The sequence below is a fragment of the Myxine glutinosa genome, chromosome 9 (assembly GCF_964187855.1).
Source record: "Myxine glutinosa chromosome 9, kmMyxGlut1.1, whole genome shotgun sequence".
In the NCBI taxonomy this organism is placed as follows: domain Eukaryota; kingdom Metazoa; phylum Chordata; class Myxini; order Myxiniformes; family Myxinidae; genus Myxine; species Myxine glutinosa.
Genome location: NC_136269.1, coordinates 54,692,656 through 54,712,487, shown reverse-complemented (window position 1 = coordinate 54,712,487; position 19,832 = coordinate 54,692,656). Strand labels below are relative to the sequence as shown.

At 48.1% G+C, this 19,832-nt stretch overlaps 1 protein-coding gene across 1 annotated transcript in view; it reads left to right on the top strand.

Annotated features, from left to right (window-relative positions):
• The window catches only part of LOC137434704 (claudin-7-like), a 54,113-nt gene that overhangs the window by 10,245 nt on the left and 24,036 nt on the right, over positions 1 to 19,832 (top strand). The window contains exons 2-4 of the mRNA XM_068127851.2: positions 9,458 to 9,759; positions 12,273 to 12,437; positions 17,224 to 17,302. Coding sequence (XP_067983952.1) covers positions 9,540 to 9,759; positions 12,273 to 12,437; positions 17,224 to 17,302 — 464 coding nt within the window. The 5' untranslated portion in view covers positions 9,458 to 9,539. The remainder of the gene's footprint in view (positions 1 to 9,457; positions 9,760 to 12,272; positions 12,438 to 17,223; positions 17,303 to 19,832) is intronic.

The following is a 19,832-nucleotide window of genomic DNA, read 5'->3' as shown; positions in this document are numbered from 1 at the left end:
GATTGGATGATATTAGCTAACTTCATGATTGGATTATATTGGCTAGCCTCATGATTGGATGATATGAGCTAACTTCATGATTGGATTATATTGGCTAGCCTCATGATTGGATGATATTAGCTAACTTCATGATTGGATTATATTGGCTAACTTCATGATTGGATGATATTAGCTAACTTCATGATTGGATGATATTAGCTAACTTCATGATTGGATGATATTAGCTAACTTCATGATTGGATGATATTAGCTAACTTCATGATTGGATGATACTAGCTAGCCTCATGATTGGATGATATTAGCTAACTTCATGATTGGATTATATTGGCTAACTTCATGATTGGATTATATTGGCTAGCCTCATGATTGGGTGATATTAGCTAACTTCATGATTGGATTATATTGGCTAAATTCATGATTGGATAATATTGGTGAGCCTCATGATTGGATGATATTGGCTATCCTCATGATTGGATGATATTAGTTAACTTCATGATTGGATGATATTGGCTAACTTCATGATTGGATGATATTAGCTAACTTCATGATTGGATGATATTGGCTAACTTCATGATTGGATGACTTTAGCTAACTTCATGATTGGATGATATTAGCTAACTTCATGATTGGATGATATTAGCTAACTTCATGATTGGATGATATTAGCTAACTTCATGATTGGATGATATTAGCTAACTTCATGATTGGATGATATTAGCTAACTTCATGATTGGATGATATTGGCTAACTTCATGATTGGATGACTTTAGCTAACTTCATGATTGGATGATATTAGCTAACTTCATGATTGGATGATATTAGCTAACTTCATGATTGGATGATATTAGCTAACTTCATGATTGGATGATATTAGCTAACTTCATGATTGGATGATATTAGCTAACTTCATGATTGGATGATATTAGCTAACTTCATGATTGGATGATATTAGCTAACTTCATGATTGGATGATATTAGCTAACTTCATGATTGGATGATACTAGCTAGCCTCATGATTGGATGATATTAGCTAACTTCATGATTGGATTATATTGGCTAGCCTCATGATTGGATGATATTAGCTAACTTCATGATTGGATTATATTGGCTAAATTCATGATTGGATAATATTGGTGAGCCTCATGATTGGATGATATTGGCTATCCTCATGATTGGATGATATTAGCTAACTTCATGATTGGATGATATTAGCTAACTTCATGATTGGATGATATTAGCTAACTTCATGATTGGATGATATTAGCTAACTTCATGATTGGATGATATTAGTTAACTTCATGATTGGATGACTTTAGCTAACCTCATGATTGGATGATATTAGCTAACTTCATGATTGGATTATATTGGCTAGCCTCATGATTGGATGATATTAGCTAACTTCATGATTGGATGACTTTAGCTAACCTCATGATTGGATGATATTGGCTAACTTCATGATTGGATGACTTTAGCTAGCCTCATGATTGGATGATATTGGCTAACTTCATGATTGGATGACTTTAGCTAACTTCATGATTGGATGACTTTAGCTAGCCTCATGATTGGATGATATCGACTAACTTCATGATTGGATGATATTGGCTAGCCTCATGATTGGATGATATTGGCTAACTTCATGATTGGATGACTTTAGCTAACTTCATGATTGGATGACTTTAGCTAGCCTCATGATTGGATGATATCGGCTAACTTCATGATTGGATGATATTGGCTAGCCTCATGATTGGATGATATCGGCTAACTTCATGATTGGATGACTTTAGCTAACCTCATGATTGGATGATATTGGCTAACTTCATGATTGGATGATATTGGCTAGCCTCATGATTGGATGATATTGGCTAACTTCATGATTGGATGACTTTAGCTAACCTCATGATTGGATGATATTGGCTAACTTCATGATTGGATGATATTGGCTAGCTTCATGATTGGATGATATTAGCTATCTTCATGATTGGATGACTTTAGCTAACCTCATGATTGGATGATATTGGCTAACTTCATGATTGGATGATATTGGCTAACTTCATGATTGGATAATATTGGCTAGCCTCATGATTGGATGATATTAGCTAACTTCATGATTGGATGACTTTAGCTAGCCTCATGATTGGATGATATTCACTAACTTCATGATTGGATAATATTGGCTAGCCTCATGATTGGATGATATTAGCTAACTTCATGATTGGATGACTTTAGCTAGCCTCATGATTCGATGATATTGGCTAGCCTCATGATTGGATGATATTGGCTAACTTCATGATTGGATGATATTAGCTAACTTCATGATTGGATGACTTTAGCTAACTTCATGATTGGATGATATTGGCTAGCCTCATGATTGGATGATATTAGTTAACTTCATGATTGGATGACTTTAGCTAGCCTCATGATTGGGTGATATTAGCTAACTTCATGATTGGATAATATTGGCTAGCCTCATGATTGGATGATATTAGCTAACTTCATGATTGGATGACTTTAGCTAGCCTCATGATTCGATGATATTGGCTAGCCTCATGATTGGATGATATTAGTTAACTTCATGATTGGATGACTTTAGCTAGCCTCATGATTGGATGATATTAGCTAACTTCATGATTGGATGATATTAGCTAACTTCATGATTGGATAATATTGGCTAGCCTCATGATTGGATGATATTAGCTAACTTCATGATTGGATAATATTGGCTAGCCTCATGATTGGATGATATTGGCTAACTTCATGATTGGGTGACATTAGGTGACCTCATGATTGGATTATATTGGCTCGCCTCATGATTGGATGATATTAGCTAACTTCATGATTGGATGATATTAGCTATCCTCATGATTGGATGATATTAGCTAACATCATGATTGGATGATATTAGCTATCCTCATGATTGGATGATATTAGCTAACTTCATGATTGGATGACTTTAGCTAACTTCATGATTGGATGACTTTACTAACTTCATGATTGGATGACTTTAGCTAACTTCATGATTGGACTACATTATCTCACCTCATGATTGGGTGACATTAGGTAACCTCATGATTGGGTAACATTAGCCTACCACATCGTCCCCACTCCTCCCACATCGTCCCCACCCTTCCCACATCCTTCCCAACCCTCCCACATCGTCCCCAACCCCTCCCACATCATTCCCAACCCTCCCACCCCCCTACCCCACCCACATCATCCCCTCCCCTCCAAGATTCCCCACCCTCTGACATCGTCCCCACCCCTCCCACATCGTCCCCACCCCTCCCACATCGTCCCCACCCCTCCCACACCCACCCCCTACCCCACCCACATCATTCCCAACCCTCCCACCCCTACCCCACCCACATCATCCCCTCCCCTCCAAGATTCCCCACCCTCTGACATCGTCCCCACCCCTCCCACATCGTCCCCACCCCTCCCACACCCCCCTACCCCACCCACATCATTCCCAACCCTCCCACACCCCCTCCTACCTCACCCACATCATCCCCTCCCCTCCCAGATTCCCCACCCTCTGACATCGTCCCAACCCCTCCCACATCGTCCCCACCCCTTCCACATCGTCCCCACCCCTCCCACACCCCCCTACCCTACCCACATCATCCCCACCCCTCCCACACCCCCTACCCCACCCACATCATTCCCAACCCTCCCACACCCCCCCCTACCCCACCCACATCATCCCCTCCCCTCCCAGATTCCCCACCCTCTGACATCGTCCCAACCCCTCCCACATCGTCCCCACCCCTCCCACATCGTCCCCACCACTACCACATAGCTTTCCTTCTGAAATTTCACTTCAATTCATCCTTTAACTTTCTTCTTGTTCTCTTGCAAAAGTTCAAATACTAAAGTGAATCAAATGTCCCCACCTTAAACAGCTATGCAAGCCTTGCAGGTGAGTTTGTCGCTAAATCATGCAATCAAGTCATGCAATCGATGTCCCTGCTCTCAAATGTTGTGTTTGTGTCCTTGCCCCTCTCTCCCCATATTGTCTACCGCTCCCCCTATTTTTTGTGTTTTAGGTGTCGGTTTGACTTTTTGTATGATTAATGTTCGCTCTTTCACGAGCCTCGATGTTATATACAAAAAAAAACACAAAAAAAACAAAAAAAACAGGCAACACCAATAAATTAAATAAGTAACTTATTGATCATCCCTCAAATTCGTCTTGGCCTGACGGGTCATTCCAAGATTGCATGCCTTGTATCGAGTTGATCGAATTGGTGTTCCACAGCTTTGTGATATTTATAAATGACAGGCTTCAAACTCACCCACGCAATTGTACGATGTATGACGTAAAAGAAGCTTGATCGTTTATTAAAAATCATAATTGATGGGTGATTGGTAGCAGACAAAGTACACAACAAAAGTGTTGGGAACAGACTCCCGAGATTTTTTTTGTTTTCTTAACTCCTGGGCTGGACGATCTTTATTGGTAAATTTTCCAATGCCCTGCAGACGCTGTGTGCACCTAATAAATAGGTAACCTTTCTGCAAGACTACTGCATGATACCGGCAGTTCTGTTGAAGACAATGCATGATCTGCGGATGATCTCATTCCAAGATTTGTACTTGGAATACTTGAATCGTTTCGGTTTGGATATCCGTTAGAAATTCAAATCCAGCCAAGAGTTTGAGGATGCGGATTCTGTTTCTGGAGACTTCTGGCATGTTGCTATTGCATTGTGGCGGGCACATGGGGCAATAATTCCGCGCACCAGTGGGTGGCGCGAGCGCCCAGGCGTGGACCGATGGCACATGCCCCGCCCTTCGACCGAGCGGCCACGCCCGGGGACTAGGCGTGGCCTCGGCACATATATGCGGGCTCTAAGCTCGAGCCCTTCCAGTGCTGCAGTTTGAGCTTTCGTAATAAAGACTCTTTTGGTTTTAACAAACGCGTTGTGGCCTACCTCTTTGGCAAGCAAGTTGTGTGCGCAGCACCACACTTCACTGGTGACCCGGATTGGTTCAGCCGTTGCTGACCACCGAACGCGCCATGGCCAACAACACCGTCGCAGTAAAACTCCCAGAGTTTTGGGAAGCACAGGCCGATGTGTGGTTCGTGCAGGCCGAAGCGCAATTTCAGCTTCGAGGCATAACGGCGGACGAGACCCGTTACTACCACGTGGTCGCCGCCCTCGGGCCCGGCACTGCCACCCGGGTCGTGTCCATCCTGCGGCACCCACCGGCCAACCACAAGTACAGGGCGCTCAAATGTCCCCTCATCGCCACGTTCGGCCTCACGGAGATCGAACGGGCCGACCGCCTCCTGGACCTTCCCGAACTCGGCGACATGACCATCCATGCGGAATTGCGGATGGATTATATGCTGTCGCTGCTGGGTGACCAAGCCCCGGATTTCTTATTCCGGGCGCTTTTCCTACGCCAGCTACCTCTACAGGTACGCCTCACGCTGGCCAGTTCCAACATAAGGGAACCCCACGCCCTGGCCGTAGAGGTCGACAAGTTATTCGCGGCTTGCGACACGCGGTCGAGTTACGGTGCTGCCATCGTGGTTCCCGGGGCAGAGGCTACAGCGTCCCTCGTGGCCGCTGCCGCGCCCCGCCCACCACCACCACCACCACCGCCGCCGAGAAAACCGCGGCCGCCGCGGCCGCCGCCACCGCAAGCCTGGTGCTATTTCCACGCCAGGTTCGGCCACAAGGCTCGGACGTGTCGCCCGCCATGCTCTTTTCACAAGTCGGGAAACGACCAGGCCGGCGCTCATTAGCAGCCCTGAGCGTCGGCCATTCCGGCAGCCTCCTTTTCATTACGGACACCTTGTCCGGGCGCCGTTTCCTCTGCGATACAGGAGCGCAGGTAAGCGTCATCCCCGCCTCCACGTCCGACAAGCGAACCGTGGGCCAGGGCGCCGAGTTGCTTGCCGCCAACGGTACACCCATCCGCACATTCGGGAAGCACTGCCTCTCCCTGCGGTTCGGAGGGCAGCGCTTTCAATGGTCGTTCGTGACCGCCAGCGTGCCAATGGCATTGCTTGGTGCGGACCTCCTATGTGCGAATGGGTTGTTGGTCGACGTGAAGCACAGGCGGCTCGTCCAGGCCGAAACCTTTAGCTCGCTCGCTTGTTCGCTGAGCGGCTCGTTGAGCGGCTCACTGAGTGGCTCACCGAGCGGCTTGCCAAGCGGCTTGCTGGAGGGTTCCGTCCCGGCGAGTTTAGTTTGCACTCTTCCGGCAGCGGACGACTTTACCTGCCTCCTCGCCAGTTTCCCGGCCCTCACGCGGCCCACCTTCTCAGCGGTGGCCGTTAAACACGGGGTGGAGCACCACATCCCCACGGGCGGGCCGCCGGTCTATGCCCGGGCATGCCGACTCGAGCCCACGAAGCCCGCGGTGGCGAAAGTGGGGTTCGCCATGCTGGAGCGGCTGGGGATCGTGCGGCGTTCCAACAGCGCTTGGGCTTCTCCGCTGCACATCGTGCCGAAGCCCGGTGCGGGATGGCGGCCGTGCGGGGACTACCGCCGGCTCAACGATGCCACCACCCCCGACCGCTACCCGGTCCCACACATTCAGGACTTTTCCACCCGGTTGGCCAACACGACCGTGTTTTCTAAGGTGGACCTCATCCGGGGCTACCATCAGGTACCCGTCCAAACGGACGATGTCCCGAAGACAGCCGTCATCACCCCTTTCGGCCTCTTCGAATTCCTCAGGATGCCCTTTGGGTTGAAGAATGCGGCTCAGGCATTCCAGCGGCTCATGGATAGCGTCTTGCACGACTTACCTTTCCTGTTTGTCTACCTGGACGACATCCTAGTCGCGAGCGCGTCCCGGGGAGGAGCACCTGCTCCACCTCCGCACGCTGTTCGAATGCCTGGGCCAGCATGGCCTAATCATCAACCCCACCAAGTGCCGTTTCGGCGTCGCCACCATCGACTTCTTGGGGCACCGCATCACCGAGCATGGGGCCTTCCCTTTACCAGCCAAGGTGGAGGCGGTCAGGGATTTCCCACGGCCCCGCACGATCAAGGGGCTCCAGGAGTTCCTGGGCATGGTAAACTTTTACCACCGCTTCGTGCCTCACGTCGCCCGGCTCCTCTGCCCCTTGCACGAGGCCCTTCGGGGAAGCCGGGCAAAGGTGACATCGCATGGTCGGAGCCGATGGCCGCGGCGTTCGCGGGCACAAAGCTGGCTCTGGCCAACGCCACCATGCTGACGCACCCGGTGCCCGATGCACCGATCGCCCTCACCACCGACGTGTCGGACTACCCGGTGGGCGCGGTGCACGAGCAATGGGTGCATGGTGCTTGGCAACCGCTGGCGTTTTTTAGCCGGCAGCTGCGCCCGCACGAACGAACGCCGGTACAGCACCTTCGACCGCGAGCTGCTCGGGCTCCACCTGGTGGTCCGACACTTCCGCCATCTGCTGGAGGGCTGCCCGTTCACGGCCTTCGTTGACCACAAGCCCCTTGTGTTCGCGATGGCCAAGGTCGCCGAGCCATGGTCGGCACGGCAGCAGCGCCACCTCTCTGCCGTGTCCGAGTACACGACGGACATCCATCACCTGGCGGGTAAGGACAACCCGGTGGCGGATTGCCTTTCCCGGGCCGTCGTGCACGCGGTCCACCTCGGGGTCGACTATGCCCAGATGGCGGAGGCCCAGACCGCCGACCCCGGCATCCAGGCCTTGCGGACCGCCGTCACGGGCCTCCGCGTCACCGAGGTGTTGTTCGACGCCGCGGGCACGGCCCTCCTATGCGACGTCTCCCTCGGCCGGCCTCGCCCCATCGTGCCCGCTGGCTGGCAGCACCCGGTGTTCGACGCCATCCACGGCCTGTCCCACCCTGGCACGAAGGCATCCCAGAAGCTCGTCAGGGCGAAGTTCGTCTGGCATGGCCTCAGGAAGGACGTCCGCTATTGGGCCAGGACGTGCCTCGCGTGCCAGCGCGCAAAGGTCCACCGCCACACCCAGGCACCGTTGTCCCCGTTTACGGTGCCCGAGCGGCGGTTCGACCACGTGCACGTCGACTTGGTGGGACCTCTGCCCTCCTCGCGAGGGTTCACCCACCTCCTCACCATGGTCGACCGCACCACGCGGTGGCCGGAGGCCATCCCATTGGCGGCGACGTCTGCGGCTGAGGTGGCGCAAGCCTTTATCGCCACTTGGGTTGCCCGGTTCGGTGCCCCCTCGGACATCTTGTCCGACCGCGGCCCCCAGTTCACCTCGGAGCTCTGGGCCGTGGTGGCGCAAGGACTCGGGGTGAAGCTACACCACACCACGGCCTACCACCCCCAGGCCAATGGCCTGTGTGAGCGCTTTCATCGCTCCATGAAGGCCGCGCTCCGGACCAGCCTCCGCGACGGCGGCTGGGTCGACAGGCTCCCCCTGCCTGCTGGGCCTCAGGACGGCGCCCAAGGAAGACCTGCGCGCGTCCTCGGCGGAGCTGGTCTTCGGGCAACCACTGCGGGTACCGGGTGAATTTATCCCCGAATCCACGGCTCCTTGGTCCGCGGCGCAACAGCGCTCCGCCCTTCAGGAGACCGCCCGGAGGTTTGCCCCGGTGCCAACGGCACATCACGGTTGCCCACCTTCCCACGTCGCCCCGGAGCTTCGCACGGCAAAGTACGTGTTCATCCGGCACGACGCCCACCGGGCACCGCTCCGGCCCCCGTACGACGGGCCCTTCCGCGTGCTGGAGACCAGTGACAAGTTTTTCACGGTCAACATTGGCGGTGCCCCAGATCGCATTTCCGTGGACCGCCTCAAGCCGGCCCACCTCGATCGGGACCACCCCCCGCCGGAAGCGCTGCCTCCGCGTCGAGGCCGCCCCCCGGCGGTCGGACCCCCGGCACTCATGCCAGCAGCTCTGCCTCCGCGTCAAGGCCGCCCCCCGGCGGTCGGACCCCCGGCACCCCTCCGCCCCACCGGCCTGCTGCCCCCCAGCCCTGCACCCATTGCCAGGGGGCGTTTCGGCCGGGTCATCCGGCTTCCCCGCAAACTCACCCTTCAGGTGCGCGGGAATTCGGGGGGGGGGCGTGTGGCGGGCACATGGGGCAATAATTCCGCCCACCAGTGGGTGGCACGAGCGCCCAGGCGGGGACCGATGGCACATGCCCCACCCTTCGACCGAGCGGCCACGCCCAGGGACTAGGCATGGACCTCGGCACATATATGCGGACTCTAAGCTCGAGCCCGCCCAGTGCTGCAGTTCGAGCTTTAGTAATAAAGACTCTTTTGGTTTTAACAAACGCGTTGTGGCCTACCTCTTTGGCAAGCAAGTTGTGTGCCCAGCACCACACTTCAGCATCGTCATTTCAACACCAACACCTGCTTTTCCTGGTGTGGTCTACATGTGGTGCCAATTTGACACCTATGATGATCCTCAATCTCATACATGGACATTGACATTGACTTTCAAAGCGGTCATGATTATCCGAATGATTCTGGTCTATTGTTTATATCGATGTGTCTTTGCAGGAAACAGAAGCATCAAGGGGACGAAGAGTAAGACAAGGCGCTCTAGGGGTCTTCTTGTGTTGTATTGTGTGCGGCGAACGTCATGGTGAGCTCGTCGTGCCAGGTTTTTGCCTGTGGCATCTGCTTCGTAGCACTCGTAGGGTTCGCCGTCACAATGGGCCACCCTGAGTGGAAGATCACCAGTAGGGGCACTGCTGTCGTGGTTTTGACGTACATGCACCAAGGTCTCTGGGTGAATTGTGCCGGCAGCTCTTTGGGAGTGAGCCAGTGTCGTTTTCATTGGACCGTCATTGGACTGCCTGGTATGATGTCCTTTTTTTGAGGCCATACTATTATGTAGTAAATTTTCTGTTGCAGTAAAATGCTATTCATGTTTTCTTGCTTCTGCATATGCAAATTTAATAAAAATTGTTGTGATACATCTTTTAAAAGAAGTCCCTCATGATCGAAGCACATCAAACTACCTCTTTTATTCCGTCTTCATGAACAACTAGTGTTTCTCTTTCCCCCCATCCTCCTGCCATCTTAAGCTCTATTCCCAATCAGCATCTCGATGGAAGAAAGGTTTTTCTGAGAATCTAAAGGTCTTTTCACACTGTGAATGAAAACAGAAAAATATCTCATTGATGGAATTCCAAATTTGCTTGCTGCACACTCCCAAAGGCATGTGCCACCACTTCTACTGCACGATGAATCGGTCACATGGTGGCAAATTTAACAATAAGATCGTTACTAATACCGTTTGGCAATTGGGAACATTTGGAAATGCCAGGGGAGAGGGATTGACAACTATTTGAACCCAATGCAGATGGTCAGAGTTGTTCAAATGTTGGAATCTGTGTCTACGCAGAGATGTGTATCTGGCAAGTGCGGTGCGTCCCTTCTGTGATTTCCGGGTTAAAGAGAGGGAATCAAGTTACCAGGTTAGGTTGTTTTACGGCGTTCTGCTCAATGTTACAGGTGGCCCATCACTTCAGGAGATGACTGGTGTCTTCAAAACATGCTGTTGAGGAATCGTCAATCCACTGCATATGGGCTGAGAATCTACTTCAGAACAGGCACTGGAGTCATCATAAAGACGATAAGGAACAGGTCACACGCATTTGGTCGAATATCCAGATAGTCATTAACAGCTCCATAACTGACTCCATAGTATGGCCGAGTCTGGTTGAGCTATTGCTGAAATCACTAGAATTGGCAGATCCAACATTGGGCACCTGTATCAGTGTATCATTCACTGGTTTATCCCGATTGTATATTGTAATATCGGTCCATTAATGAATGACATTATTCAGTCCAGCAGACCCCTGAAAAACACTTTGTGCAATGTAACATCGTCCATTATCAACTTTGGAAATGGGTCACTTGTGGTCTGAAATGGCACCTGTATTGGTGGATGCAGACATCATTGAATTTGAAATTGGAGCGAGCTGTTACATCAACAAAGTCCTGCACTTCATTTGGTTGCCAGATAATCCTCGACGCCAGAGTACCAGAATCCTCATGCTGAACGTTGTGCAAGAAATCACATGAGTAATGGAATGGCCAACAAGATAAGATGGCCAGAATTTTTTTTTCGGACATTGCGATAGTCTCCGCATGACTTCAGGGAATTCAGAATTGTACTGACTGAAGAATAGAACAGGAACCCACAAAACATTATCTGACATCTGATCAGAAGCATGACGTGGAGAAGCAGGATCTACATCGATGTCACTTCAGACATTGCGATAGTCTCCGCATGACTTCAGGGAATTCAGACTTGTACTGACTGAAGAATAGAACAGGAACCCACAAAACATTATCTGACATCTGATCAGAAGCATGACGTGGAGAAGCAGGATCTACATCGATGTCACTTCAGACATTGCGATAGTCTCCGCATGACTTCAGGGAATTCAGACTTGTACTGACTGAAGAATAGAACAGGAACCCACAAAACATTATCTGACATCTGATCAGAAGCATGACGTGGAGAAGCAGGATCTACATCAATGTCAAGCGAACTGGTAACTTGATGCTGACACACACTTTTTATGACATCTGTTTCACCTCTCAAGAGCACGCGATATGCCGAAACATTCCCCACCGACACACAGATATTTTCTTACCCTCTGACATTCCTTCAATAGATGCTGCTGCAGATGATGAGTTTTTGATCTTGAATTGTTGTGATTAAAAGGTATTTAAGTCGGTTTTTGTCACAGTTCATGTCATATGATAAATAAATAAATTAATTACATTTATAAGTGATTCTTCACCATTGAGTGATGTGGCCAGAAACGATATATAACATGATATTTCTAAAGTTGTGGATGGATTCTGACAAAACTTGGAGGCTGAATTGGTTAGATGACAAGAACAAGCCGATTAGATTTTCGTTCAGGTCTGGATCCATATCCAGCCTATCAGTGGGATACAAAGCATAAACTGTTCAGCCTGGCGGGTGTATGTGCTCTCCTGAGTGCTGTTCTAGTTATAATATGGCTTTATCTATGTACAGAGACAATGAATGGCTTTATGTAAGGAAAGTTCTGCTTTCAGACCTGGGCAAAATGACTGCAACTGTGTGTTCGAGATTGTTCTTGCACTGTACAATTATTCGCTCCTTATCGTGGGGTCAGCTAGGGAAAGTTTTTGACCCAGGTCTTTCAGAACTGTCCAAGTGCATACCTGTTAGGCCATCCTGCCAGCCCCTAGTGTGTTAGAGGCATCATCTTGAAATAATTACATACACAATTTTTCTGCTCAAAATAATTAATGAGGAATGTCCTGCAAAGAGTGATTCGTATGTAATTTCTCTCACCCTCCACAGCCTATTTACGAGCATCACAGGCCATGATGATCATCGGGATGCTACTGAGTCTATTTGGAATTTCCGTGGCCCTAATGGGCTTGAAGTGCTCTCAAATTGGTGGAGATGATGAGAAGCTGAAAGGTCGAATTGTTGGTTTTGGTGGAATGATGAATATTTTGGCAGGTAAGCAGAAAAAACAAATTGCAAAATTGGATCAAGAGCAAAGCTTACAAAATGATGCAAGCTTTGCTCGGCTTTGAGCATATATAACCATGCCAAGAAACTATGTGACATAATAGGGTGCATGGCGATACGGGTATATGGACCATAATGGCAGTGTGCCATTATAGGGTGCTTGGATGATACGGGTATATGGACCATAATGGCAGTGTGCCATAATAGGGTGCTTGGATGATACGGGTATATGGACCATAATGGTAGTGTGCCATAATAGGGTGCATGGATGATACGGGTATATGGACCATAATGGCAGTGTGCCATAATAGGGTGCATGGATGATACGGGTATATGGACCATAATGGCAGAGTGCCATAATAGGGTGCATGGATGATACGGGTATATGGACCATAATGGCAGAGTGCCATAATAGGGTGCATGGATGATACGGGTATATGGACCATAATGGCAGTGTGCCATAATAGGGTGCATGGATGATACGGGTATATGGACCATAATGGCAGTGTGCCATAATAGGGTGCATGGATGATTCGGGTATATGGACCATAATGGCAGTGTGCCATAATAGGGTGCTTGGATGATTCGGGTATATGGACCATAATGGTAGTGTGCCATTATAGGGTGCTTGGATGATACGGGTATATGGACCATAATGGCAGTGTGCCATAATAGGGTGCTTGGATGATTCGGGTATATGGACCATAATGGTAGTGTGCCATAATAGGGTGCATGGATGATACGGGTATATGGACCATAATGGCAGAGTGCCATAATAGGGTGCATGGATGATACGGGTATATGGACCATAATGGCAGTGTGCCATAATAGGGTGCATGGATGATACGGGTATATGGACCATAATGGTAGTGTGCCATTATAGGGTGCATGGATGATACGGATATATGGACCATAATGGCAGTGTGCCATAATAGGGTGCTTGGATGATATGGGTATATGGACCATAATGGTAGTGTGCCATAATAGGATGCATGGATGATACGGGTATATGGACCATAATGGTAGTGTGCCATAATAGGGTGCATGGATGATTCGGGTATATGGACCATAATGGTGGTGTGCCATAATAGTAGCGTGTTCAGTTAGCGATGGTATTCTTGTTCAGAATGAACACACGAGGCGAGAATGTGCACTCTGTCGAGTGCCTTTCTAGTTTGTTTTCTGATTTTGTTGTTCTTTTCAAACAATTGCCTTCCAGCATAATAAGGCACCATGAACCAAATGTAAGAATTAATCATGAACTGGCAGAAGAATTGCCCATGGAGTATAGCCTGGAATTTCACGGAGGCCGAGACCAGACCAGGAAAGAAAGCGTTACTATGGAGCTCATTAATGAGCAGGTTGGATTAAAAACCCAACAATCCAATACTAGTGTGCTCATTTTGTTGGCCAAGCTTGGATATAATATTGCTTTGTTTACATGACCAGCATTTCGTCATTGCGTTTCAGTGTTGAAATCTGGTGTCTCTGTCTCTGCTTTCTTGCCCTTTCAATCACTTAAAGTACAATTTTTGCATAAAATGTGAACCAACCTGTGAGGACTTTCCAATTATTTGTGTGAATCCAGACGTTCTGGTGCTTGAGAGAAGCAAGTATGGAAAGACATTTGCAACAAATCTTCTGCTGGGCAGCCATTAAAGACCGACTCGAGCATCTCACAGTAGAGATGGGGCGGCAAATATCGCAGGTGTTGGTCCATCACCGAGATATTAGAGGACACAGGAGGATAAAAAATAAGTGATGTGGATACTTGAAAGGGCACACAGTCTTCATCCCTGGTTGTTGTTGTTGTTGTTGTTGTTTTTGAATAGCCCCGGACAGTTCTCTCGAACAACCCTGCGGCACGGAGACAGCCGATCGATCTCCCAGGAATGACCAAGAGATCCTGTACAACCAGGATGGTGTGCTGCCTTCATGAAGTCAAAGCCACGACAGAGTTAGAGGAAGACAGAGAGGGCAGAAAGGGCCCGTCCATGGGGATCGATCGGCACTCTGACCATGACCGGTGGATAGATATGGATTGTGCTTGGCCACCCGCTGTTTTGACATTGTGGAGTGCATGCCAGAGATGGACCTTATCCTCCATGGTCCCAGAGCCGCAGGCTGCACTCATTGTAAATTTCTTGTTGGCCCCGCCCATCTCTGCTAATAACATTTCTGGTTGGCCCTGCCCATCCTCGTTTATAACATTTCTGGTTGGCCCTGCCCATCCCCGCTTATAACATTTCTGTTTGGCCCTGCCCATCCCCGCTTATAACATTTCTGTTTGGCCCTGCCCATCCCCACTTATAACATTTCTGTTTGGCCCTGCCCATCCCCGCTTATAACATTTCTGTTTGGCCCTGCCCATCCCCGCTTATAACATTTCTGTTTGGCCCTGCCCATCCCTGCTTATAACATTTCTGGTTGGCCCGCCCCACCCCACTTATAACATTTCTGTTTGGCCCTGCCCATCCCCGCTTATAACATTTCTGTTTGGCCCTGCCCATCCCCGCTTATAACATTTCTGGTTGGCCCGCCCCACCCCACTTATAACATTTCTGTTTGGCCCTGCCCATCCCTGCTTATAACATTTCTTTGTTGGCCCGCCCCACCCTACTTATAACATTTCTGTTTGGCCCTGCCCATCCCCACTTATAACATTTCTGTTTGGCCCTGCCCATCCCCGCTTATAACATTTCTGGTTGGCCCGCCCCACCCCACTTATAACATTTCTGTTTGGCCCTGCCCATCCCCGCTTATAACATTTCTGGTTGGCCCGCCCCACCCCACTTATAACATTTCTGTTTGGCCCTGCCCATCCCCGCTTATAACATTTCTGTTTGGCCCTGCCCATCCCCGCTTATAACATTTCTGGTTGGCCCGCCCCACCCCACTTATAACATTTCTGTTTGGCCCTGCCCATCCCCGCTTATAACATTTCTGTTTGGCCCTGCCCATCCCCACTTATAACATTTCTGGTTGGCCCGCCCCACCCCACTTATAACATTTCTGTTTGGCCCTGCCCATCCCCGCTTATAACATTTCTGTTTGGCCCTGCCCATCCCTGCTTATAACATTTCTGGTTGGCCCGCCCCACCCCACTTATAACATTTCTGTTTGGCCCTGCCCATCCCCGCTTATAACATTTCTGTTTGGCCCTGCCCATCCCTGCTTATAACATTTCTGGTTGGCCCGCCCCACCCCACTTATAACATTTCTGTTTGGCCCTGCCCATCCCCACTTATAACATTTCTGTTTGGCCCTGCCCATCCCCGCTTATAACATTTCTGGTTGGCCCGCCCCACCCCACCCCACTTATAACATTTCTGGTTGGCCCTGCCCATCCCTGCTTATAACATTTCTGGTTGGCCCGCCCCACCCCACTTATAACATTTCTGGTTGGCCCTGCCCCTCCCCTGCTGCAGCAATTGAGCTTCAAATATTTATTGTTCAATCCAAACTGATTGAGTTTTTTTGCCAAATCTAGATTCACATTTCATTATTTCTACCTGCAGACGCGGTGGTGTCATGGTTAGAGCATCCCAAAGACTTCGTGCATGGAATAGTGTTCCCTGGAAAGGTGGAGACACCAGACACAGTAGATAGGTTGCCCTAAACTGGAATGAGATAATAAGTACCTGGAGCAAGAGGTATTGCAAGATGAGGGCTACTTGAATATTGACAAGATTGCACAGGCTTCATGGGCCCTAGCGCATCCTCTTCCCTCATTGAAATCCCACATAGAATTAAACTTTTATATATATATATATATCAGTATATCACAAAGGACTGTAAGTTGGTCTTCCTCAAGCCAGATAGTAGGCCCCCGTTTGACTTAGTCCAAAACGGGGCTGATGGATTGGGTCTTGTCTGTGCGTGCGTCCACAACCATATCCTGGAGAAGTATGCACCGATTTTCTTCATACTTCGTTCAAAGACAATACGTGATGGTATACATATGCATATCATTTTGTTTCTCCATGAGGTCAAGGATGGCGGACTGGCGGCCATTTTGTTACTTGTATTTCTTTTTTATACATGTGCTACCGCTCGTAATAGAGGTGACATACACACGCACACGCACATCTACACACACTCACACACACTCACACACACACTGACGAGCCAAACATTTAATACAGCCACTGAGCTTGGCCGACTGGCAGCCATTTTGTTACTTAAACGTGCCCCAACCTGCAGACAAGCATGATCGCATTACTCAGACAAGCATGATCCGGATTTTGTTCAAACTTGGCACAAAAACAATACATGAGACTATACATATGCAGAAGATTTTGTTTTCTAATCTGACCAAAGATGTCTGACTGACGTCCTTTAACTCCGTTCAGCAAAGTTACTAAAACCACTGAGGCTATGACATTTTATGTCTTTTTCTTCTTGCTAAAACAAGTTTTGTTTTCTTGTCTTTGAGATACTTTGCAAATCATCAAACTTATTTGCTTTGTTCTGTTTATGTCCCTGTCTGAACCTCTGCCTGGTTCAAATCCCACATAGTACTGTGTGTGTATATATACATACATATATATTTTACATTTGTCTATTGCTACATACAGTATCTAGGCCATACAATCTGATGTTAAATGGGCAATGATTATTGATTTGGAGGGTGGCGTGAACATCACGAGCAACTGGTTATATTATACTATGTAGATGATGTTGGTGATGGTTTTCAAATGCAATTATTAGTGCTTCCACTCAAAGCAGAAGAAGCAAAAGAGTCACAAAAAAAAACCTTGTATCTTGTTTTCAGGTTTGGCAGTTATCTCTGTCGTCTCTTTCTATGCTTGGCAAACCACCATCGAATACTTCGGTCCTGAAGCTGGACCCAAGTGAGTCTCTTGGTATAGGAAACAGTATGATTAACGCTATATCACCAAAAATCATGACACTTGTTTACAATTGTGAGGTATGCATTTGTGTGAGTTGACTACGACTACTACTACTACTACTACTACTGCTGCTGCTGCTGCTGCTGTTGCTGCTGCTACTACCACTACCACTACCATTTCACCGCCTTTGATCATTCCAATTTCATTGTGGGGTTAGCCAGGAAAGGTTATTGGCCCAAGTATTTTAATGGACAGGCCTGAAGTTGGATTCAAATTCAAGAATTTGAAATTTGCTTAAGGTGCTGGCGATAACTCGCTTAATCTTTGTATGGAACACCATGGGATTGTTAACGTCCACCAGCTAATGGTAGGGGGCAGGACACCCAGATTTAGACCCAAGACACCAAAAGTTTGCGAAGTAACGCAAAGTAACGCAATGGTGCCTACGAAGCACCAATCCAAGCTTATAGTTTTCGGGAATCAAACCAGGAATCTACAGCTGAAAAGCAACGCCCTCCTGTGTCGTCTCAATGCAATCATTCAGCAAATTATTTGTCAGTTTGCATCTAGCAGCGGTGCTCCGGCCATCACAGGATTATAAGTTTCATGCTCCGCTACTTTCTTCTGCATGGCCATTTGCTTACTTTTCTTGCACTCTACTTAAATTTCGCCACCTGCTAAAGGAACTGATATTCAGTAATGGAAAAACCCATCCAATCGCCATGTTGATGCTTATACTTTGTTTCATAATCCTTCAGTTAAGCCTGGGCCCTTGATGTCTTCCAGTAGATTGTGTGTAGTTGCCCTTTCATCAATCTCAATTGTGACTTGTATAGCAGTCACTGAATACTATAATGCGTAACCTTCCTTGACAAGATTTATGACATTTTCATCATGGGCCTTGTAAAAGTCTGTTTGACTTCAAACACTACTTTGTAGGCTGTACTAGTCTATTTTTTAATTACACAGGTTTAAAATTGTTGCAGCACAACAGATCAGTTGTAATTAACATTTTGGGGATAAAAAAGCAGCTTTAAAAGGAAAATGACAGCTTAAAAAATGTGATTGATGTGCATAATGTTAAAATGATTGATTGTAAAATTGATATTGTGATTTGCAGATGAGATTCTCAGGTGCGCTGTGAGGTATTGAAAAATGAATGATCGTTTTAAGGCCATTTTTTTCCCCCGCTACAGCAGGGGATAGCCTTGCGGGCTCCATGACCTCATGGTTCCCTTTTTGAGGCAATGTTTTTACGGACCCCAACCCTCAGTCACCTCTTAGGATGTGCAGGGATACGGTGTACCTATTCTAAATCGGGGTACACACTGAGATCATTCATCCCAGCAAGCTGGTACTCAATTTGCCGACCTCGGAAGGATGACAGGCTGAGTCAACCCCCCTGGCGTAAATTCAGCGATCGACCGGGATTCAAACCCAGGATCCGAGGATCCCAAGCCTGCACTCTAACCGCTAAGCGCTGTGAGGTATTGCCACGTGCTAAATATGATCATCGTCTTGTAAATCACTCTTTTTGGGTTCCGCAAAGCAGCAGTGACCTTGCAACATAGCAGATTTCTAACCAATAATCAAATTCACTGTACTAGAGGGATTCTAGATGGATGCACTTTCGAAAAAGTTGTAGGATTTTAGTGGAATATTTACAGGTGTGTAGGGTTCAGGGCATGTAATGAGGAGATTCTTCATAACATTAATAACCACAAACGAACTCAAGGCTTCATTGGAATTCTTCAGGAAAATTGTGTCCCATATCTTTAGATATAGGATAGTGAAACCAAGAACAACCGCACTGTGGTCACAAACTGCGACACAAAATATATATATTTTCACCTCCTCCATCAACTCAACTCCCTCATCCTTGCTGTTGAAGGTATTATACAATTAATCTCCGGGAGTCTTCATGGTTTGGTTCAACATCAATTACGAGTCTGACGGACAGGTGGGTCTGATTTCACACCCCCTAATATATTACGTAATAATTGAAGACATCCCCTTCCAATCAACACTCGAACCAAACAAAGGCAATGAAAATCTGACGCAACAAACCCGGGAAGTGTATATTCAGCAGAGGACTACAGGTCTGATGTCTTAGGTCCACCAGATAACCAAGATGGTGGCCATATTATTTTGTTTGGGTGCCATGGTGGGTGGAGTCGAGTGACAAATGTGGGTGGGGGCAATTGTCTAACCAATGGGTGCCCATTAAAAAATTTGACCCCCTAAAAAGAACCACAACAACAACCATGAGGAGCTCTTGTGGAGACCTGCAACATGGAACAGTAGAAAGAGAGGGGGTGGGTGGAGTCGAGTGACAAATATGGGTGGGGGCAGCTGTCCGACCAATGGGTGCCCATTAAAAAATCGACCCCTACAAGAACCACAACCACAACAACAACAACCATGAGGACCTCTTGTAGACCTGCGACCCAGATTATGAAAATGACAACTGGCAGATTTTTGAGTTTCCACAAATTTGTTCTATTCAACATCCCCTTCCCCTTTCCCACCT